Raw genomic sequence first — 23,503 nt, 5'->3', positions numbered from 1 at the left:
AATTATTTTTCATGGAATACACCTACTCCAGCTGCCTCTGTGTACAAAGGGCATCCCTAAACTGCAGGAAGAGGTTCCGATACCTCCTGAACATGGAACCTTGTTCTCTGAGGGAACATTCCTCCATCTACTGTTAAGAGCCTTAGACCAGATAGCCCTTCAAAAAGAGGACACCTTCAAACAGAAGACTGTCCTCAATGAAATAGGACATATGGCCACCCTCATTATAAGCATACCTTATTCGTCTCTGGGTTCAATTGAAAGTGCTGGTTTGGACCTTTAAAGGACTCAGGACCACAATACCTCAAGGTCTGCCGCTACCTGTATGACCCAGACTGGACTCTGCAGTCCTTATCAGAGGCCTTTCTCTGTGTGCCTCACCCGAGGGAGGTGCAGAGGGTGGCCACATGAGAACAGGCCTTTTCAGTGGTAGCCTCCCATCTGTGGAATGTTGCCTCCTATATTGGTGCTCATCTTTTACTGGGGTGTGTAGGACCTGGTCCTTATTAACATGTTGCTGGATGAACATTTTATGGATTCTGTATTGTCATTGTTTTAATTTTTCTGGTTTTAAATTTTTATGTATTATATTTTGTCAAGTTGCTTTGAGATTTTTTTCTTATATAAAGCGATTGATAAATGAAATAAATAAGTTTAATCCATGAAAGGTTGGTGGCTATATGAATATATAAGTATCGTAGTCTTCAGTTTTACTCAAGCCAGGATGTTTTTAACTACAACCTTTAATATGTGGGGGCAGGGACCCCTTTCTCTCTCTGTGTGTGTGTTTGTGTGTTTTAAATCTTGCTGCTTTTGGTGACCAGTTGTAAGGGAGAGCAGGGCTTCTGTACCTTTAAGAGTTGCATAGATTAGAAGACATACTTTTGGAAGATGGAGTTTGTCAGCAGGCTGGACTAAAATCCCCTTTTCTACAATTAAAGGTACATGAGGCCTTTATTTCTTGGTCTCTGTATTTCTCTATAAAAAACAGCCACCACCAGAGAAGCAAAACTAAAGGAAAGAAAGAAATAGCCACCGGTAGCGTATTTTGCCCATCAGACTCTGCAACTGACATCCACTTGTGCAGCAATTCATGCATGGTGAGTAAACGTGGAGAATGCGTACTTGTGCATGAGTTAATATCTGCAAATAAGAAATGGATTGATCACTCCAGACTTGGAAACAAGGCAAAGCCATTTGCTTCTATTTCCAGATTAGCTTCAGTTGCCACGGGCCACTGCTGGGAGAAGAGCTTACTTGTTAAAGCTAATTTCAGATCCCACAGACTCCTTGTGCAGCCAGATGACACACACACACTTTTTTCATTTTATTTGGCAGTGGCCTACCTCCCAGGGGTGTCTTGTGATGGGGAAACTCAGTGAGAAGATGCATCACACATAGGTTGCACATTTGCTACCGGGCCAAGTTCAAGGTTCTAGTTTTGGCGTACAAACCCCTATACAGTTTGGGACCAGGATACCTGAAAGACCGTCTTACCCCTTGTATACCCAGCCGATCACTGCGCTCTGAAGGTGGGGGCCTCCTGCAGATACCATCTTATCAGGAGGTTCGTTCTGCACAATATGGGAAACGGACCTTTAGTGTGGCGGCACCTACCCTGTGGAATTCCCTCCCTTTGAATATTAGGCAGGCGCCATCTCTGCTATCTTTTCGGTGCCTTTTGACGACTTTCCTCTTTCAACAAACCTTTTAAGTTGAGACCTATCCCAGTCTGCATCTGTGTCAGAATTGCTTAATATGTTTTTTAATAATGTTTTTAACCCTTTTAAAAAAGTTTTTTTAAGAAAAATGTTTTTAATGCTGTCTTGTTTTAATGTATTTTATGATTTGTTTTATGATGTTTTAAAGTGTTTTAGTGCTTTGTTTGCTGCCCTGGGCTCCTGCTGGGTGGAAGGGTGGGATACAAATAAAATAAATTAATAAATAATAGGTATGCTGTCAATTGTCTAATAATAATTGTATTTGTCAAATGGCGTGGGAGGGGTCTGGGGTGAGGCATTTAGATGGGAAGGCAGGAGAGCGAGAAATTAAGAGGGGCTGCAGGCGTGTTGCCTCAGAGGGAGAGTGTGAAGAGACCATTCAGTGTGTATATCTTGGCAACAGAAGAAAGAGATTGTGGAGGGGGTTGGAAAGCCAACTTCCATCCAGGCTTTCCCTGCCAAAGCGTTGTAACCTTTTTTTGTTTTCCTTTTCCTTTTCAAAGCAGACTCCCCTCCAACATTCCTAAAAGACTAGACTTAGATCAGACCCTGGAAAGCAAAAACTTGGACCTGTGAGACTGTGGGTCAAGCTAGACATTACACCATTCATACAATTGGTGATTGTGCAAAGAGCAGGTGTGGAGAGCCGAATCTGGATCAGGACCCTGGACAGATGGATAGAGGTATTTTAACCCTTTGGGGGGACCCATTGTGGCTTAATCCAGATCAGCTGCCACCCCCACCCCCAAACCCTCTTATATGCATCAGGAGGAATGCTCTCACTGGACAATGGGAGCTTTCTTTCTCATGCAAGAAGCAGGCATGGAGTGGAGGGAGATCCAGATCAGGACTGTAGAGTTAAAGAGTTAAAGACCTGTACCCCACCCCCATTCAGGAATCGGTGGGCCCCAAGTTGTTACACTTAAAAAGTGATTTGCACAACTGCTAATTGCATGAATGCTATAATGTCTAGGTCAGCGTTTTCCAACCTTTCCCCTATGGACCACTGGACAATTGCTGATGGTCTTGGCATACCACTTAATGATATTTCTGCCGGTTGTAGCAATTGTAATATGCTGTGCTAAATGCTGTGTGATTTTGAATTATACTTTTATGGCTTCTTTTATTTCTTACACTGTATTTTAATGTATTACACTTTGTATTTCATAGAATTCAAACGAATACGATAAAATGTAACACAAGAAATAAAAGAAGCCATAACAATAATAGTCAGTATGCATATTCAATGTGGATATGCTGCAGACTTTCCTGAATGAAGCTCGTGGACCACTGATGGTCCACAGACCACAGTGTGAGAACCCCTGATCTAAGTTGGTCCTGCAAATCTCACAAGAGGGGAGGAGGTGCAAAGCTTTTATGGTGGATCTACACATGCAGCCAAATGAGATGGCAGAGTCTTGATGTGGAGGAAAAAAGGACTATACCACTTCAGATTGGGGGTGGGGGCATCATACCATAAAGCTATCCATTTTTTTCTAACTGCCAGTAAGTAGAAAACAACAGGGAAAGGACTGGGCTTGATGTTCCACCTTTATAGGCTGGTTTTCAACTTCAAAATAATATATACCCTCTGGCTCTGTCCTCCTGAACTCTGCACGTTCCCTTGCCTAATGTCATAAGGCAGGTGGCTACCAGGGGGATGGTAGCCTTGATAGCCACCTTGGTATTGATGAATGCTAAATAAAGAGGTTATTTGGAAGTGACCCTAGTTTGGAAGTGTTGGGATACAACTCGGCTTGCTGGGAGGGGGGATTGCACAGAGAAGGGTAGACAGAGAGGGGAACCTCTGTGTTTCCTAGACCAGAGGCTTCCAAACGGTGGTTTGCGAACCACCCGTCGTTTGTGAGCTTGTTTCAAGTGGTCCGTGGCATGTCCTCATTCAGTGTTCATAATCATTGTGTTTTTCTTGCTTCATTTATTTCTTATATTGTATTTTCTTGTGTTCCAGATTGAATTCTATGGAATGCAAATTGCGACACAAGAAAACACAATATGAGAAATAAGAGAAGCAAGAAAAACACAATTAAAAAACCACACAGCATCTATCACAGTACATAACCACTGCTACAACAGGTGGGGCGGGACCATTAAGTGGTCTGCCAAGACCATCAGCACTTTTAAAGAGTTCCGTGGGGGAAAATGTTTAGGAACCACTGTTCTGCTGACCTTCCTTCAAGTACTAGACTGATACTCTTAGGGTGACCTCATTTCCTGCTCCTCCCTCCCTTCTTCATCCCACCTTGGGAGAGGAGACATCGTATCTTTCCTCTGTCTCTCTCCTACAGAGATGAAAGAGCAAAGCATGGCTGTTCGCATCTCCAACTTTAGTCAGCTAGAACTAGGGATCTTTCCTATCCAGCATGTATTTCCTATAATAAATGTAAGCTTTATTGTTTTCTGAAACTGAGTCTCAGTGTGATTGTGTAAAGTGTGCTCCTTCAATAGGGATCCTGTTATAGTTCAGCTTCTGCCACCATTCAGCTCCGATGCTAACAGGAAGCACCCCTAGAATCAAGACTTTTACCAAAGGCCTTTTCAAAAGTAGAGAAAGGAAGTAGCTGTTCCTGGTCTTGTAGAAGGTTCCACAGCTCAAGAGCAATCGTTACAAAAATGATACTCTGAACTGTCAGCGGTTGTACCTACCATGAAGATAGCACAAACAGGCTGAATATGATCACACTTTCCTATACCAGTTGGAAGGTGGACAGCAACGTTATGCACAAGTTGAAGCTTCTAACCCTAGAGACATATTCACCATTCTGCCGGTTCCAATGAATCTCCACATCTTCTGAAAATGGGTGCACATGATGCTAGTCAAACCCTGCCCCCTTTTACTGTAAAACCTTGTGGGAGCACCTCAAGTGCGTTTTTTTAAATTAGCTTCAAAGAGATTTTGCAACTGATCGGCAGATCAACACGTTCTCTCTGCAGGTGTGGCCAGTGGAAATGGTTTGCTGTAGGAGACTAGCGGCCTTACAGCCTAAAAGTCTTCTAGGGTAGTCCAACATACAACACATAGCAGTAATCAAGCCTCAACACTACAGAAACATGGATCAATGCGACAAGGTCTGGTCTGATCAGAGAAGGGGCAAGCCTCATGAGCAGCCAAGGATAGAAAAAAGTACTCCTGGCTGTTGGAATAAGCAACAGTCTTTAATTAAAACCCGCTATACTGAGAGAAAAAGGCACTAAAAGCTTTATCTGGATAGGCCCAGGAAGTTGTGGCCTTGTGAATTTTGTTTCTCTTCCCCTTTTCTTGCTTGCTTTTTGTTGTAACAAATAATGGCTGATGTTGTCAAGTAAAGGATGAAGTTTAACCTTGAAGCTGTGTCTGTCTTCTTTGTGGTGAGACAAAAACCTACTCTGCATAGGGTTGCTAGGTTCAAGGCCTGAGACTGATTCTGTATCTTTAGGAGAAGAGAAAGTCAGCCAAGTGTAGGTGTTATTGCAACATTGTAATGGGAAAAATCACAAAGTGGAATTCTCCTTTCCCCCTGCACAACTTTTAAAGATACAGAAGACCTCTTGGAGGCCAGGCCTGGCAACCAAGAGGTCTTCTGTATCTTTAAAAGTTGTGCAGGGGGAAGGGAGAATTCCACCTTGTTGCAAGAACACCTGTATTTGGCTGACTTTCTCTTCTCCTAAAGATACAGGATCAGTCTCAGGCCCTGAACCTGGCAACCCTAACTCTGCAACACTGGGAAGAGCTCCATCCTGCTTAGAGAAGCACCATTGCTCAAATGATGGAGTTTTGCATGCAGAAGATAACTCTGAGGTTTATTCCCTGGCAGCTCCAATGCAAAGGACCAGGTTGCAGGTGAGGGGAAGAACTCTTTCCCTGAGACCCTGCAGAGCTGGAGAGTTATCAGACTAGGCAATATCGGCTAGATAGACAAGTAGTCTGACCTGGTGTAAAGCCACTCCCTACGTACCTCCATTCAAAAAGGAGTACCTGTTCAGGAATACCCTGAGGCTCTTAATCAGAGAAGGTTTGAGAAATGCCACTGATAAACAGGCAGGCTAATTCCCTCCAAACCACAGCCATTATCTTCCCCCATCACCTCCATTTCTTGTCTGGATGCAGTCTCAGCCTGTGAAGTTCATTGAAGACTTTTTGCTATCTGCATTCTGATAGGACGATTAGGATGTGCAACAAAATGCTGAAGCATGGAATGCTCCCATTCAGGTTTTCAGCCACTTCATTCTACTCTTGTTCTCACCCACTTTTCCATTCCCCACCCCCCAGCTGCCAGTCATTCTATGCACACTTAGCATGCTCACTCCTCATCGGAGTGATTGGGGAAGGATCCAGAAAACCTCGAGGTTCCCCCAAGCCTGCTCTAAGACCACCATCTTGTGCATAAGGGGTGTGTGTTTGGGCTACATAAGAACCAGCACTCATAGAACTAAATTTGCTATTAGTATTTGATTTCAATCTGTTGCGTTCCCCTTTCAGCTCTTCCCCAGGTTCACACTGAGCTTCCAACTGTAGGCAAATAGAAAAGTGTGGAAATTTGTGCTGATTACCATCAAGAAGGAGCACAAGGTGTATGTGTGTGTATGTGGTGTCTGTAACTGATTGTATTCATTAGGAGCAGGGAGGTGCAATAGTGTGCCCATTTGCCACACAGGATGGAACATCAGGACACATTTAGCAACACAAACAGAAGCGTGTTTATTTGGACAATGGACCTGGATTATTCCACTGACCTAATGTCACCTGCACAGCCTCTCTTCTTTTTGCAAGTAATTTCCCCTGATATAATACATTTTTGTATGTATGTTATTCTCAATAATGTAACCTTTTTACGCATACTTCACCCTAATATATGCATTTTTATACATATTTTTTGGTTGGAGAATTGCATTGTAAAATTCAGAGACATGCGAATTTTGAAGGTTGACTGTGTTTTGGTTTGTGCATTGGTCTGCAGATTGGATATTAGGAATTTCCTCATTAAAATGCAAATAAAATCAAATTTCCTTCTCCATCCCTAGCCTGGTGCCAAGTTTTATGTTACTTGCAAATGGATAGGTAGTTCTTTTTGTTAAACTCTTGTTTTGTGATAGTCCGATGACTAGGTAGAAATGAATGACTTTGGAACTACTCACATTTTAACTGCCCTCAACAAACAATGACATGTACCAAAGAAACTGCTATGATGAAGGAACATAGTGTTATATGCCCTACAATGTGCTTTCTTGAGTGGAATTGCGTTTTACAAAAATACTTGTACAGGAGATGCCTTGCGATCTTAAGAGGCTTCACTGTGGATTGCATTTGGGAGTGGCCGCTCCATATGTTAAGATCCTTTTTAGAGTGCTCCAGGGTGGCCATTTACACATCCATCACCAAAAAAAAAGGAAATGCATCACCAAAACAGAAGACATAAGAGGACACAGATTTTCAGTAAAATGGCATGTTTATTCAAATTTAGAAAGTATTACTATAATTTAAGTAGAAATGCAATATATCTCACTACAGGAAGACTGTGATCAGGTGACCTGCTGTGTGCCTGCTTAGTTTGCTATTCAGATGCAAACTGTTGACGGTCAATTTCAAGCCTCCCAATGCTCTCTTCAGGTGGTTCTTTATCCAACTGGACTTGGATTAGATAGCTTTTCAAATAGAGGACTCTCCTCCTCCCTAATTTGTGCCCCCAGTGTGTGAAGTACTATGGGTGATGCACACACCCTAGCATGGAGCTTTTTAGGGTGGTACGAGGGCTTTTACATTCTGGCCCTCATGATACCAAGGAAACATCGGAAGCCCGCCGCAACGAATTTGCGGAGCACTTCCAGGACAAGATTGCATGCATCCGTCGGGACTTAGACTCTGATGTTATGACAGTTGATTCCATTGAAGTGTCCAGAACACGGTCTTCTCCTTCATTGTTGGATGAATTTCAGTTGGTGCAGCTCGAGGAAGTGGACAAGGTGCTTGGAATGGTGCGGGCGACCACGTCTGCTCTGGACCCTTGCCCATCTTGGCTGGTGAAGGCCGGCAGGGCTGTGACCACCGGCTGGGCCAAAGAGGTGATAAACGCCTCCTTGAGAGAGGAAGTAGTCCCTGGCAGTCTCAAGGAGGCAGTAATAAGACCGCTTTTAAAGAAACCTTCTTTGGACCCAGATGTTTTGAACAACTATAGACCGGTGGCTAATGTCCCTTTTTTGGGCAAGGTCTTGGAGCGGGTGGTCGCTGGCCAGCTCCAGGTGCTTTTGGATGAAACCGATTATCTGGATCCGTTTCAATCCGGTTTTAGGTCTGGTTTTGGCACTGAAACAGCCTTGGTCACCCTGTATGATGACCTTTGTCGGGAGAGGGACAGGGGGAGTGTGACTCTGTTGATTCTCCTTGATCTCTCAGCGGCGTTTGATACCATCGACCATGGTATCCTTCTGGGGAGGCTCGCGGAGTTGGGAGTTGGGGGCACTGCTTGGCAGTGGCTCTGCTCCTACTTGGGGGATCGTCGCCAGAAGGTAGTGCTTGGGGAACATTGCTCGACACCCTGGACTCTCTATTGTGGAGTCCCTCAGGGGTCGGTTCTGTCCCCCATGCTTTTCAACATCTACATGCAGCCTCTGGGTGTGGTCATCAGGAGTTTTGGAGTGCGTTGTCATCAGTACGCTGATGACACGCAGCTCTACTTCTCCTTTTCACCTTCTTCAGGTGAGGCTGTTGATTTGCTGAACCGTTGCTTGACCGCGATAATGGACTGGATGAGAGCTAATAAACTGAAACTCAATCCAGACAAGACCGAGACACTGTTGGTGAGCCCTTTACCTGCCCAGATGGTGGATGTTCATCCTGTTCTAGATGGGGTTACACTCCCCTTGAAGGAACAGGTTCGTAGTTTGGGGGTCCTTTTTGACCCTTCCTTGTCGCTTGAGGCTCAAGTGGCCTCGGTGGCACGGAATGCGTTTTACCATCTTTGCCTAGTAGCCCAACTACGCCCCTATCTGGACAGTGACGATCTCGCCTCAGTTGTTCACGCTGTGGTAACTTCTAGATTGTACTACTGTAATGCGCTCTACGTAGGGCTGCCCTTGAAGACTGTTCGGAAACTCCAGCTAGTGCAAAATGCGGCAGCCAGGCTGTTGATGAGGACCTATCAGTCTGCGCATATAACACCTGTCCTGGCCCGCTTGCACTGGCTACCCATCTGTTTCCGAGCTAGATTCAAGGTGCTGGTTTTGACCTATAAAGCCTTATACGGTGTGGGACCGCAATACGTTGTGGAATGCCTCTCCCGCTATGAACCTACCCGTTCACTTCGTTCAGTATCTAAGGCCCTCCTCCGGGTACCAACTCATCAGGAAGCCCGGAGGACTGTTGTTAGTTCTAGGGCCTTTTCTGTGGTGGCCCCCGAACTCTGGAACAGCTTACCTGAGGAGATACGCCTGGCGCCTACGGTACTTTCTTTTAGGCGCCAGGTTAAGACCTGGCTATACTCCCAGGCATTTTAATGTTTTTACGTTTAACTTTGTTAGTTAACTTGCTGCTATGTGTCATTGATTTTTATATTATTGTATTTTTATCCAGTTTTGTACACCGCCCAGAGAGCTACTAGCTATGGGCGGTCTAGAAATGAAACGAAATAAATAAAATAAATAAATAAATGCCCACAGGTACTGATGCCTGTCCTACACGCTCTGCAGTGGACATCTACGAGCTGCCATTTTAAATTTCCCATAATGCTCCGGAGCACCCAGTGTAGTTTCATGATGTCGAGGCGCTCCAGAGCACTGTCATCACTAACCATTCCATCAGGTTATAGGAGCCACTCGGCTTCCATCAGAATGCCAGAGAAGTCTGCTGGGAGCAGTCCATCAGCGGATACTTATGCTGAAAGCCTGTCAATACACATTTGCACACAGTTTGGGGTGGTTCTCTGGTAAGTTTCTTAGCTGCTTCTGTGTGAATCCCAATTATATATGAATCTAACTATTACTGTCCAAATAAACAAACCTCCATTTGTGTCTGAAAGCTCCCCATACTGCCAGCTCTGTTTGTCCCTCTCAGGCACTGTCCCTAGTAGGGCCTGTTCCCGCTTCAGCGAGCCCTGACACTTTCCTGTGCCACAGGCACGCCACATTCTTTCCTTCTGCCCCTTGACCTTGTGTGCATGTCTGGCCACCCCATCTTGTCCTGGCCTGCTCTTCCTCCCCCAGACTTCCAAACATTGCACTCACCTGCTAGATTCCTCCTCAGGAACGTACCTGCAGTTCGAACTTCCCGCTGGGGATGGCTGGCTTATCTTTCTTTTTTGTAAAATATTTTTTATTGCAACATAAAGAAAAGAAAGAAGAATCCACATCAACTCACTTTAACAATAAGAATATCTCATCAACCCTGATTTAAACATATATATCAATATAGGCAGTCCATGTGTCCAAAGAGATATCCAAAGGAGATTGACGATTATAAGATACACTTTCAAATGCAGGAAGAGGAGTAAAACCTTCAGACAGTTGAGCAATGGATGGTGGGTGTTTACCCTTCCACCCTTGGAAGTATAAGTCTCTGCTACCATAAGGATGGCTGGTGTCTGATGGAGCTGCAGGAAGGCAGTAATCCTTTAGGGGTCAAACAAGTTGTCTTCCCTTCCCCCCAGCCCTTCCACAATTCAGAAGCTTTCTTGAACAGCCCTGTACAGAACAGCAGACTGCACCGAAGAAAGGTTTCAAGTGCTGGATGCATGCTTTGTAAGGGTTAGTTTATTATCCAGTTTGTTTGCTTATTGTTTTAGTTTCTGAAAGAATAAACACACAAAAGTAATCAAAGCAGCAACAACGGGAGGTTCCATCAACAGTCATCACCGATTGTGTACCGTCCACACAAGAACACGCCCATCCTCCTGCATCTCGTATAAGCTCTTACCTTGTTACCCAAGGAGGTCTTTCTATTGCAGTCCCAGTGTACTACCTAGTGGTCATGTGGAGTTCTCTTTTTCGTTGCATGGTCCAATTTATGGCAGCCACAGTGGCTGAGGCTGCAGCTTGGGAGCAAGCGCGACTGAACTGGAGGAGATGTGCTTCTGAGTAAATATGCATAAGATCTGGCTGTGAGAGGAGAGCCATAGAGCACAGCAGTAACAGATATGCTTTCGTGCAGAAAGTCCCAGGTTCAGTCCCTGCAACTTGGGTAACAGGCAGGCCGGTGGATGATGGTGGCAGTGGCTGCACTTGCTCCGCTTAGCACTTCCCTGGTGAGTGCCGCGGCTGATGCCAACACCCATATCCACCGTTTTAAGTTTATGGAAAGGTAGGCTGCAGTGGTTGGGGGTGGCAAAGATGGGCAGTGGTACTCAGCCTGGCACCCAACCAGAGGAGCAGCGGGCAAAGAGGGCACAGCTGCCACTATCTTAATTTCCTCGACAAGGAGCACCAGTGTGATGCAAGAGAGGGGGGCAGGGGCTGGTACTGATAACTGGCCTGGGAAAGACCTTTCTGCCTGTGAGTGACCCTGCAGAATGACAATGGCCTGATATATGGAGTTTATCACCTTCATATGGGAGACTGAGCTGTGCGAATGAGAAAGTCCTGGGTTCAAGTGTCATGTACTGACCAGGTGGCTTTAGGCCAGTAAACCTCCCAGCCTTAGCTGCTTCCTCTGCAAAATGGGGACGTTATGGGACTGTGGGCTGAGATGGATGATTTCTATGGATCCCCTTTCCAGCCTCTGTTTTGGGATCTGCAGGGGAAGAAACACACTCCACTGGTCAAACTAGTTTCCTTTGTTAAGCTAGCCTGTAAGCTAATGAGTTTGTCAAGTGGCCACTATTAGCATATGTAATAACATAGCACAGAGAGAACCTGTTGCTATTGGAACTCTTTCTGGAGAGAAGCCCTCCTCCCTACCCCCCATCCTGGAGCCAAAGAGAGGCTTCTGTTTTTAGTCTCGTCTTGGGGTGAAGCTGAAAAGACACAGAGAGAGGCCTGTCCTTTGTGTCTGGACCCCCAAAGCTATGGGCCTTGGGGAGCAAGGTCTGATAACTGTTAATGCTGAGAACCCCTCCATCTTATGCTCAGATTGTGAATATGTGTAAATTAAAACCCTATATCCTGCAAGACACTACAGTCTCCGCTGGCCTTCTTTCCAAGGAGACCAAACCCTATATAAGCGCAGGAAACCCTGAAAGTCTCGCACCCCTCAGAGACTGGGGTGGCATGCAACAGGGGACAATCATATTGGCCTATCATACAGGGTTGTGCCAAGGTTTATTGAGATAATGTGTACGAGGTGAAGACTCTAAAGCCCCATATAAATGCTAAGGATGCATTTTTTTTACCACCTCCCCAAGGACCCAGGAGTTCCTGGGTGCTTCCACACAGCACTTTATTGGGGACTCGGCGCTGCTCATCCATGCAAGTCCGCACCACACCATCCTCATCAAAATGTCATCTCGTATTATTTCCCCACTTAATCCAGATGCACTGTTTCTGCAAAAATCCAACAAGTGAAAAAACTGGCAAAAACGTTAAATCTGGATTAAATGGGGGCGAGGGTGGGAGAGGATATATGGGATGGCATTTTGATGAGGATGATGGACGCTGAGAACTTGCATGCTGAGCAATGCTGAGTCCACAATAAAGTGGAACACTGGAACACAGGAAGCCGCCTTATACCAAGTCAGACCACTGGTCCATATAGCTCTGTATTGTCTACGCTGACCGGCAGCGGCTCTCCAGAGCTTCAGGAAGAGGTTTCTTCCAGTCCTATCTGGAGATGCCAGGGACTGGGCCTGGGATCTCCTGCATGCAAAGCAGATGCTCATCTTCTGAACCATGGCTTTTCCCCATGACCATAGGAAGCTGTCCTATGCCGAGTCAGACCAATGATCCACCTAGCTCAGTACGGTCTCCAGTGACTGGCTGTGGCTCTCTAGGGTTTCAGGCAGGCCTATCTTGAGATACCTGGGACTGAACCCAGGACCTTTTCCACGCAAGGCAAATGCTCGACCACAGAGCTACAGCTCCCCTCGTGTGGGAGCGGTGCTGGCTTCCAAGTCTTTGCTCCTTTTTGCTTACAGCCCTAACCTACACCCCTTCTTAGTTCTCGGCGTAATACACATACACGTTCATGGGGGGTGAAAAGTCCCTTCTCCTTTAGCTCACCTTCTGGCTGCATGCCAGCCTTGCTGTACCTTTCCGTTCCGCTCCTTCTCAGATTAACCAGATGAACTATAAATGGATTTATTGTGGTTCCTGGCACCTCTAGAACGTGGAAATTTTCCCTTCTAGAATGACCTGTCTTTCATACATGTCCTGGAGACACCTCAGATTTGAGTCAGGGAGCAGAGGTATTTTAAGTAAGATAAATTACTACCAGTGGCAACAAAAACAGGAACAGGCAAAAACCGCTAGGAGGAAAAAACAGAAGGAACCAACAGGCTGGATTTCAGACCCATGAGCAGATGACTTTTCCACAGGGAGATATGCAAAATCAGAGATGATTCTCACCAGTGAAGACAAACAAGAAAACAAATGAGAGTTGGGAACTGGAGTAAAATATCATTGCAAATCACAGTGGAGATGGCTAGCAGGAGGAACAAAATTAGCAAAACAAATTAAGATATTTCTTGTGCCAGGCTTTAAGGCTAAGACATAGTAAATTCTGAAGAAAGGCATATTGACCAAGGTCTGTTGGTGAAGCATTTGAATCTTGCTATTATGGCAATCACTTTAAACACTAATTAGACAAAACACAAATTGATTACATTTCTATCCCACCTTCCCTCCAAGGAGCTCAAGGCAGCATTTACGGTCCACCCTCCACCTCAATTTTATTGTAGAAAAACCCTGTATAACCACTCGGCTTCATGACTACATGGGGATTTGAATATGGACCTCCCTGGTTCTAATCTGACATTCTCTAACCACTATACTGCACTAGTGCTCCAATTTCTGTAGCACATCAAGAGCCACATCCCTCACAGTGCTACCAAGGTACTAGCTAGGATTCAGTATTGGTAGCTTGACAGCTATGCAGAGTGGTGGAGGCTGCAAGAGCCTTGCTACAGTGTGAGGAACAGAGTGTTGAATTTTTATCCTGATAATTCTTCATTGGAGTTGTTTGCCTATCTCCTACAGTCAGCAGTTGTAAAACTGACTACACCAAACTGCAGGCAAAGGGTGCCCTAATCAGTTTCACTCAAGAAAGAAAGAGAGATGGGTGGAGTATATACTGTAAGTTGCCTTGATGCATTTCCGTTGGTATTATACTGTCTTTTGGTTTTGTATTTTAATGCTAAGTAATCGTTTATAGACATTTACAAGAAGAAAGGAAGTTAATTGCTAAACAGCGAGGGACAGCAGAGAGGAAAAAGTAGAGTTATTTTGCCCTGGCTAGGGAAAGTTGTGTGTTTATCCCACTGGAATTATTGGAGCAAATTACATAGGAAGCTGCCTCATGCTGAGTTAGTCCACCTTACCCAATGCTGTCTACTTTGGCTGGTGATGGCTCTCCAGGGCCTTGTATGGAGGTCTGCCCTGCCCTATTTCTTGAGATATGTTTTTGCTAGAGATGCCAGAATTGAACCAGGGGCCTACCACATGCAAGGCAAGTCCCTGATCCCTACGCTATGCCCCTACGTCCATAACTAATTTAAAAGCGGCATTGAAATTCAGCGAGACGGAGGTACCAGATACTCCCCAAAGTGGGCCCTCTCCCTTTCTTGTTTTGTGGGTCCAACAGAGCTCTTATGACTCTGACCCCTCATTCCAAAGCATGGTCACCTCTGGAACGAACTGTTGTCTTCCAGTTGTCCCTCAATTAGTATGTGATGAAATGCTTGCTTGGTTTTGTTTGTTTTTAATGTTTCAAAGTAGCGCAGAAAGATTAAAAAAGCTTCTTAAATGAATAAGACCAACTGAAATAAAGACAAATCATCAACCTGCAAAGCAAACAGCAGCACAATGAATCAGCCAGGCAGCCCAAGATCACCTTGAAAAAAGGTCTCAGCTCGCATGATGGATCCGGGAGGAGCAGAGTCTTTTCCCCTTGGAATACTCTCTGTTTTGAAAACAAGGGTGAGGAATGGGCAGAAGGAATTTAGGAAATGGCCTTATCCGGAGTCAGATACACAGTTCATCTACCATAGCATTGCCTGCAATGGGTCAAGAGCGGTTTCAGGCAGGGCCCTTTCCCCACCCTAGCTCGCACACAGGACTTTCTCAATGCAAAGCTTCCTTCTGAGTGATGGTCCTTCCTTTAAGGCTGCCTCGTCTCTCCCACCACATCTGGGAGTTAAGTAGTAAAAGCTGCTCTCTGACTGTGAATCTAGCAACCTTCCTTGCAGATCAGAACCACCAAGGGGGATCACACAACTTTGCCATATCCTTTGCCATAAAATCTAATCTACCTACTGTAGATTACAAGTGGCCCAACCTTGTAATTTTTTCCCAGTTTGCCTTTCCCACAACACAGCCTTGCTGAATATAGGAGCAGAGTGGGAATAATTTCCTATCTTTCTCCATTCCTTCTTTTCCACCTCCACATTTATGCCTACTGAGCATCGAGCCCAGACAGTCACCTCTAGCACTTAAAACATTGTGGAGGGTGGAGGGACAAGACAAGTTGTGTTCATACACCCAGCCAACCTCCCCTCCACCCACACCGTGCTGTCTGTGTTTGTTGTAAAACACCCCACTCTGAGGGCAACTGTTTCTCCCCGCACACCCTTGCATGCATCAAGACCCTTTGGATCAAGTCCCCAGGAGGCTGCCCTTGATGCTCACAGACCAAGAATGTTAATGAGTTTCTCAAAAGCCATGACGACAGGAAAAGGTGATGTGTGGGTGTGCTGGCCCCAGAATCAATAGGGAGGTCATGTTTATTAGGGGTGGTGGTGGTAAAAGCTGTGCCAGGATGCTCGACGGGTCACAGCCCAAGTTTACTGCAAAGAACCAAAAAGAGCAGAAACGCACACTGAGCAGGAGGCCTAGCCCAGGGTGCTGCTTTTCTGGCTGAATCTCAAAATCAAAAGAGCACTTATACAGCTTATTTCAAGTCTTTCCAGAGCCATTCATGTACTGCTGTCTCAGTAATCCACACCACAGCCCTGTAGGGTAGGCCAGTATTATTATCCCTATATCATAGATGGGGGGTTGAGTTCATGGCTAGTAGAACCAACAGAAAGGGATCTGAGGATTGGACTGGTCTCTCAAAACTAGCTGGCCACTGGTTAAGCCATGCTAAACATTCCTCCGAAGTCTGATCCTTCAGCATGAGAGTTTGAGGCACCTTCGCAAACAAGAGCTGGCAACAAACCCCATGATTAACAGCTGTCACAGCATCCAGACAGTTTAAACATGGTTGGACGAGGGAAAGAGCTGGGAGGGGAAATGTTACACAGCTGGCTGGATGCAAAAGTTTATCAAACATCCAGGCGGGTATGTTATAAGCTCAGGGATGGAAGCCAACCAGTGTTTATCTTGGCAAGTATAGCAGATTTTGGAAGTGACTCTACAGAGCAGCTTTGAAGTGGAAAGAGCAGAGAGTGTTTGCTCTCTCTCCCCCCCCCCCCCGGTAAAATAATGAACATAGGCTCTGTGCCTTTAAGAACTGCCTGACAAACAGACATTCAACAGGTGCAACTTTCTCCAGCATGGAGGTGCAGAGGGCCAAGGGAAAACTGAACCTTCAGCCTGTCCTATTGCTGCACAGGAGCCCTGCCAGACAAAGATGTGGCAGCTTTAAGGGAAGATCCTGGCAGGGCTGGCCTGGCTACTAGGCAGAGGAACCAGACGGCTCAGGCAGAAGATGCCAGGAAGGGGCTAGAAGCAGTGGCAAGAACTGTGTGCACCATGTGGCCTGCCCTATACCCATTCAGCTACCCTGCCGACCACTATCGCAGTGTCAGTGTTGAAGTATGATTTGGCCACCAGTTTGGTCACCTTCTGAAAGAGATGGATGAATCTGCCCATTTCGGTTTCTCATTTTTTACAATCTTAAGTTTAGTTTCCACATCATTTTACAATAAAAAAATGTCCTCATGCAAATTAATCAGCATTTTACTGCAAATTTCTCCTAATATATATAGTTTTGTATGCAGTCTTGCCTAATATGCACATTTATGCAAAGGCAGTTCCCCTAATATACCACATTTTGTATGCTGTTGCCTCTAATATATATGCAGTTTTATGCACACTTTACCCCAATGGCAGCTGGTGGCTCCATGTCAGTGGGGCAGTGAATCCTCTCTGGGTTTTAGTCCAAACTTTCAAGGAGCTGTCCAAGATCCTTCAGCCGCTTGAAAGTTTGAACTAAAACCCAGAGCGGATTCCATTGCTCCACTGACATGGAGCCACCAGCTGCCACTGCTTTATCCTAACATATGCATTCTTGTGCACATTACTTGGCTGAAGAACTGCCTTCCAAAATGCGGATTAGGGTGAATTTCCACAGATGGCTGTTTCAATGTGTGCATTGCTTCAGAAAGTGTGAATTAGGCTGGTTCACGTGTAAATGTGAACTGAATCAAATTTCTTTCCCGTCCCTACCCTGTGTACATGAAGAAGGATTATGTATGTGCCTCAGGCAGCAAAATGACTTGGGCCAGCCCTGGATCCTGCTCAGGTTTGAATCTGGGTTTCTGGGGATCTTGGGCAAAGTGCTGTCAGGCAGACGTCCTCTGACATCAGCTACCTTCCCAACTCCCGCAAGCAGACTTGGCTGCAGTCTGCGGTGAGTGGCTGTGACCCTCCCACCATTATAATGATACTCCCCCCAATGTAATGCCACTCCGGGGCATTGTGGAAAATCTAAATGGCTCTTATTTCCCACAGTGCCCTGGAGACTGGAGCAATGCTATGTCAGGGGGCATTGTGAATTAATAAAATTCCAGGCAGATCCAGCTGCCTGCACAAGGAGCCCAATGCTGCCATCAGCATGACCCCTGCCAGGGAGCTGGGGGCCCTGCAGCTGCCTGAACATGCTGGGTGCTGATGCCAGCCTTGATTCTGGAAGCTGTCCTGCTCTGCCCTTTGTATCTGGAGTAGACATTTTGGTTAGGGAGTTTCCACAGTTCCCAGGATTCTTTGGGAGAAGCTCTCTGCTTCCATTGTGTGTTAAATGTGTTTTAAAGTTAAAAGGTAAGGTGATCACTGCTTGCTCCCAAACATTTGAGATTAGCAAGTCCAGCTGTTCTGAATGTAAGCAGGTCTGGCCCTGTAATGGGAGACCTGACATAAGCTATTCAGAAAATCTTTGGAGGAAGGACAACAGAGTATAATTAATAACATTTGTAAAAAATGATGGTAGTTGCTGGATCCTGATTGTGCATATGCTCCAGCATTCACAACTGTGTCCATTTCCAATAGGTGGAGTGTTGGATCTGGGACAGTGGTGTTCAAATTCACCTCTCAATCTCAGTTTCCTGTCTGTAAAATAGGGACTGTGAATAGGACATTGTATGGGAAAACATACTGTTTTATGACATTTTTATCCCTCCTTTCCTCCAAGGAAAGTTATTCTTTTCCCATTTTTATCTTCACAACAATCCCGTGAGGCAGGTTAGGCTGAGATATTGTATGACTGGTCCAAGGTCATGCATGGAACTTCATGGCTGAGTGGGGACTTGAATCTAGAGATTGCAAAGTGAGTGTGTGTATGTGTATAGGGAGAGAGAGAATTCTTCAGTATAAGTTTCTAGGGCAGTTTATAAGATTCCTAAAGAATAAAACATAACAGCAGCAGAGAAATGCAATCATAGAATAACAATGAAACAGCAATTAAAAGCAGCCTAAACACTACACTGTAACTGTTGTGTAGAATGCTTCATAAGCATGGTATTTATGTATCATGGGGGCAGCTCTGCAGGTACAGAGATGAAGTGTCTGATAGCATTAGCAGCAAAAGTGGATGTGTGGATGCAAACAGAAGTATACAACAAGACTGCTTGAGTAGCAGTATGTTAGGGTGCCTGTGCTTCATACCCCTGTCCTGGAGTTCTCCCCAGAGCCCATTGGTTACAGTAAAAGAGAATGTACACTAGACACCCAATGAAGAGAGAAGGTGGGAGGTGGGTGGGACATAAGCAGGGGATATAAGGGGTTGCCCCCCCATCCAAGCCCTGTGTGGCACCCAGTGACTCTGAGACGGTACTACAGGCACTTTGCAATGGCCAAGTTGAACCTTTGCACTTCGCTTCTGCTCTTGTGCCTGGTCGGGGGCAGCCTGCAGGGAGGAGGTAAGTCTGGGCGATAGAGTTGAAAAAGGGGACAAGCAAGACCTGTGTATATAGAGAATAGTCAGAAAAAGAGAACTTTGTTCTTGAGGTCTTACTAGAGAGATAGAACAACTTTCCTATGAGGAAAATAATACATGGTGGGGGCTGAGTGTTGCTGCATGCTGGACTAGATAAAACTTTGATTTAATCTGAGAAAGGCTTCAGAAAACCTTAGCATCACAGCTACAAATTCATAAAATATTTTCTATCTAACCAAGCTATTGCTCAGTAATCAAGTGAGCAGCTAATACTACACAAAGCTCCTTAAAATAACTCTCTTGTGTGTAAGGCCATAGTTTCAGCAGTTCAGACTGTTTTAATCTCCAAAACATACAGCTCTTCAGAGGGTCTTAGAAATGTTTGGGAGAAAGATTTGGCCTGTGCAATCCCTACATCAGCTCGATCTGGCATATGGCTGAAGAAGCCATTCAAATCCGTGCCTGCCCACACGGGGGAAAACATCTTTAAACTCCTTCACAAATGGTATCAAACCCAATGGAGACTCCATCATATTAGCAAAATTATCCAATGGAAGAATGTTGGATTTGGGAGTGCTGAATTCAAATCTATCCCCAACCTCAGTTTCCTATTTGTAAAATAGGAACTGTGACCCACCTCATAAAGATGTTGTATGGGCAAACAAGCTATTTTAAAACAACGTCATCCCTCCTGTCCTCCAAGGAAAGCTTGTCCATTTTTATCCTCCCTGTGAAGTAAATTAAGCTGAGACATTATATGAATGAGGATTTGAGTCTAGAGACTATAAAGCATTTATTCATCATAAGTTTCCAGGGCAGTTTCCAAAGATGTCCAAGGAACAAAACATAACAATACTGTTAGAGGAGCTTCTCTTTAAAGGGGTCACTCTTGCATGTGGTGGTCTTGTAAAAGTTATGGCTGCTTATTGGTCACAGGCTTATGGGGAAATATTGTGTACAGTACATGTGATCAGCAAGTGCCATTTGATGCAAAACTTTCCTTGTTCACTATTTGTGAAGGTCAAAACAAGGATGTCCTACAGAAAGAGTAGTTCACATTTTTAACAGCAGGAACTTGCGCCACATTGGAAGTCATCTCAGCAATGCTCTATCAGGATCGTTTTTAATGGAATTGCGCACATGTCAATCAAGGCTGCAAAAGAATTTGGTCAAGCAGGACATGAGTTTCCTATTTCACTTATGGTACAGATAGAAAACGTTTGGCCCTCTGGATGTTGTTGGACTCCAACTCCCGTCAATCCCAGCCAGTACAGCCAATGGCCAGGGCTCAGGTATAATGGAAGATGTAGTCCGGCACCATGTGGAGGGCATAGGTTCCTCATTCCTATCTTATGTAAACTCTAACAGATATGCAATACAACTGCCAGCCCATCCATACATCATTTTGGAAAGATTGGTTGGGATAATTAGGCTACTCCAATTGAACAGAATCAGAATATTGTTTTCCTTCTTTTCTGAATTGTTGGGTAGCTTGTGACCACTTATACTGAAAGCCCATGCATGTCTACTCAAAAGTCCCAGAAAGTTCAATGAGGCTTGCTCCCAGGTAAATGGGTACAGGAATGTGCTGTTAGTTTGTAATGATTTTGTCTGTTGTTGATTTCTTCTATCCACTGTAATGGTTTGTATTATTATAATTACATTTATATCCCACCTTTCCTTTCCTCCAAGAAGCTCAAGGTGACATACATGGTTTCCCCCCTCCACATTTCACAACAACCCTGTATGATATGGTAGACTGAAGGATGGTGACAGGCCCAAAGTCACCCACCAAGCTTCATGGCTGAGTGAGGATTTGAGCTCTGGTCTGCCAGGCCTTAGTCCAGGGAAGGGGAACCTTTTTCAACCTGAGGGCCACATTCTCTTTTAGACAACCTTCTGGGGGCCACATGCCAGTGTTGGGTGGGGCCAGAGACAAAAATTGGTGGTGCAACAAATGTAAATTTTACCTTCATTAGCCTAGTTTCTGCACACAACCCTCTCATTCCTCCATCCAGGAAAACAAGAGTCATACTTAGAATTCAAGGAGACATTCCAGCCAGGTAAAAACACTCAAGGAGAATGAGAAGCAAGACCAGCATGGAGTGTGGCCTGCGGAGAGAGGTGCGGCTAGGGAGGGGTTTGTGGCCTGGGAAGAGTCCCAAGGCCCAAACAGAGAGGCCCATAGGACCACATTTGCCCCGGGCCTGAAGTTCCCCTTTCCTGTCTTAGTCCAACACTCTAACCACTACCCCATGCTGGCTCTCACATCAATGATGTGATGTTGGTAAACTCTATGTTGGGGAAGATGAAAATTAATGTTATGCATTTTTTTAAATGAAGGCTATAAGGACTGACAGTGAGAGGTGGTATGGAGTATGCAGGTCCTACATAATTTACAGTGAAGAAGAGTAGCACTCATTTACCACTGAGTTTGCACTCACCTGCTGGAAGTGAAACTTTATTACTCCCACACTGCCACTGAGGGTCCCAAAAGGCAGGGACAGAAGGATGTACACAAAGGGGCTAGGGCAGCCCTTGCAAGCCTGGTGCCTTCCAGATGTTTCAGACTACAGTTCCCATCAGCCTTAGCTAGCATGGCCATGCTGGCTGGTACTGATGGAAATGGTAGTGCAAAACATCTGGAGGGCACCAGGTTGGCAAAGGCTGGGCTAGGGGGCTAATGGACAGGTTATACAGCATGTAAGTAAGGGAAAGATGGCTTACTCAGAGTTCTGAAATCCTCATTGATCTTTCAGTTGCTGCAAATTTACAAATCACATGACCTACTGAGATTTTCAACATGAACAGGGGAAAGCATTTTTCTTGGACAAAATCTACTTGTGCATCCAAACTAAATAACATTTACCGTTGGTCAGGGTTGGTTATAAGTTCTAAGAATGTAAGATTGCTGGGTTTTATTTCTAGATTGGAGCAACTGGAGAGCAAAATTTCTGGAGTGTTTTCCCATCTGCTCTTTTTTTTTGGTACACGCACACACACGCACACACTCCTGAAGCTGGGTTTCTGATAAATTTAGCCTCCTGCTGCATGAATGTAAAATCTACATTGGCTGTGAAGTACATTGCCAAAAACTCCAGGTCGCTGTGTTGGTCCATTGGTGGAATCTATAAATCACAGCAGGATACTTAATACCTTTATTAGAAGCCACTGAAAGACCAGAAAGAAGCGAGCATGCTTTTGACTTTGCTAAAACACTCGAACAGAAAGTTGTTTTGCATAAGATTAAAAAACCCAAGTCTCCTGACTGAAAGTCTAATAGAGCAATCCCATACTTGACTTACTCAAAGGGGCACATATACCAGTGAAATGCAAGAACAACATAGACAATATCCTAAAGTCTCACATCTTTGTATATTTGTACCTTGGGCTATGTAAACACTAACCCACGCAGCACAAACATGTCGTTTTCCTAAATGCAGGATCATTCATGCTCATCCACAACATGCTGCTTTCACTCTAGATTGATTAGATCCTGTCACCCACAAGGGTGGATGTGATTACTTGATACACATTTGAAACCCCTCCCCTTGATTAGGTTGTCTGCACCTTTTCCTCCCTGTGCATGCCCCAGGCGGATGAAGGAGAAAATGGTCACTGCAATCTTGATACACACCCACCCCTAACATCATTGGGCAGGTGTGGAATCCATCACCACCACCACCATTGCCTGTACTGCCTACACCTGTGTTTCTCATGGACTCACTGCATGGTAATGCACGGTAATATGCAATGAGCATTTATTTTCAGAATGAAACCAGGTCCTCAAGAAGCGCTCTTCAGAGGCAAAAAATACACAACAGATGTAGATTTTGGGTAGAGACACATTTACTTGTATGCCGGTTCCAGTGCGTCTCCACCTCTCTTTTCTGAAAACAGGGCACACGACGCTAGTCAAACTCCACCCCTTTTTATTATAAAACCTGGTCAGATCACCTCGAATGCATGTTTTTAAATTAATCTTCAGGCAGATTTTGCAACTGATTGGTAGATCAACCCTTTGCCACTCCAGATGTAGCTTTGCTGTAGCCTCAGGCAGAGACAGTGACTGGCTCAACACTGTGCTGTGGGCGGTCCTGAACAGTCTGAGAGTCACTTCAAAACACAGCCAGAAAAATGATTCTGGCTGTTTTTGAAGTGACTAGTATTACCACAACTCTCCCCTTCATCATCATGGACTGCCTTCAAGTCGATCCCGACTTATGGCGACCCTATGAATAGGGTTTTCATGGTAAGCGGTCCCTTACAGAGCTATAATTTCCAGAGTTCCTTGGGAAGAGGGATTGACTGTTAAACCACTGTGAGAATTGTAGCTCTGTGAAGAGAGTAGTAGGACTTCTAGTAACTTTCAGCACCCTTCACAAACTACAATTCCCAGTATTCTTTCAGAGAAGATGTGATTGTTCAAAATGGTATGATGCTGCTTTAAATGTATAGTGCAAATACAGCCAAACTCTCATGCATGAGCAACAACAATGGCACAATAATAAACATTCACTTGGAAGCATCCTAACTTTGTTTAAATGTTTTC

At 45.0% G+C, this 23,503-nt stretch overlaps 1 protein-coding gene and 1 long non-coding RNA gene across 3 annotated transcripts in view; both read left to right on the top strand.

Annotated features, from left to right (window-relative positions):
* Window positions 1–990: 990 nt before the first annotated feature.
* Window positions 991–4,079, top strand: LOC133365951 (uncharacterized). Its single transcript, XR_009758333.1, has 3 exons — window positions 991–1,100; window positions 2,228–2,404; window positions 3,691–4,079. It is a non-coding gene; the product is annotated as an uncharacterized LOC133365951 (long non-coding RNA).
* A 14,752-nt stretch (window positions 4,080–18,831) lies between these two features.
* Window positions 18,832–23,503, top strand: part of GREP1 (glycine rich extracellular protein 1) — a 42,621-nt gene continuing 37,949 nt past the window's right edge. For both annotated transcript variants that reach the window (XM_061588445.1, XM_061588444.1), the window contains exon 1: window positions 18,832–18,934. In XM_061588445.1, the coding sequence (XP_061444429.1) occupies window positions 18,865–18,934 (70 nt within the window). In that variant the 5' untranslated portion in view covers window positions 18,832–18,864. The remainder of the gene's footprint in view (window positions 18,935–23,503) is intronic.

This window comes from Rhineura floridana, chromosome 11 (assembly GCF_030035675.1).
Source record: "Rhineura floridana isolate rRhiFlo1 chromosome 11, rRhiFlo1.hap2, whole genome shotgun sequence".
Classification (NCBI taxonomy): domain Eukaryota; kingdom Metazoa; phylum Chordata; class Lepidosauria; order Squamata; family Rhineuridae; genus Rhineura; species Rhineura floridana.
The sequence above is the reverse complement of the archived record's forward strand: the minus strand, read 5'-3'. Positions and strand labels throughout refer to the sequence as shown.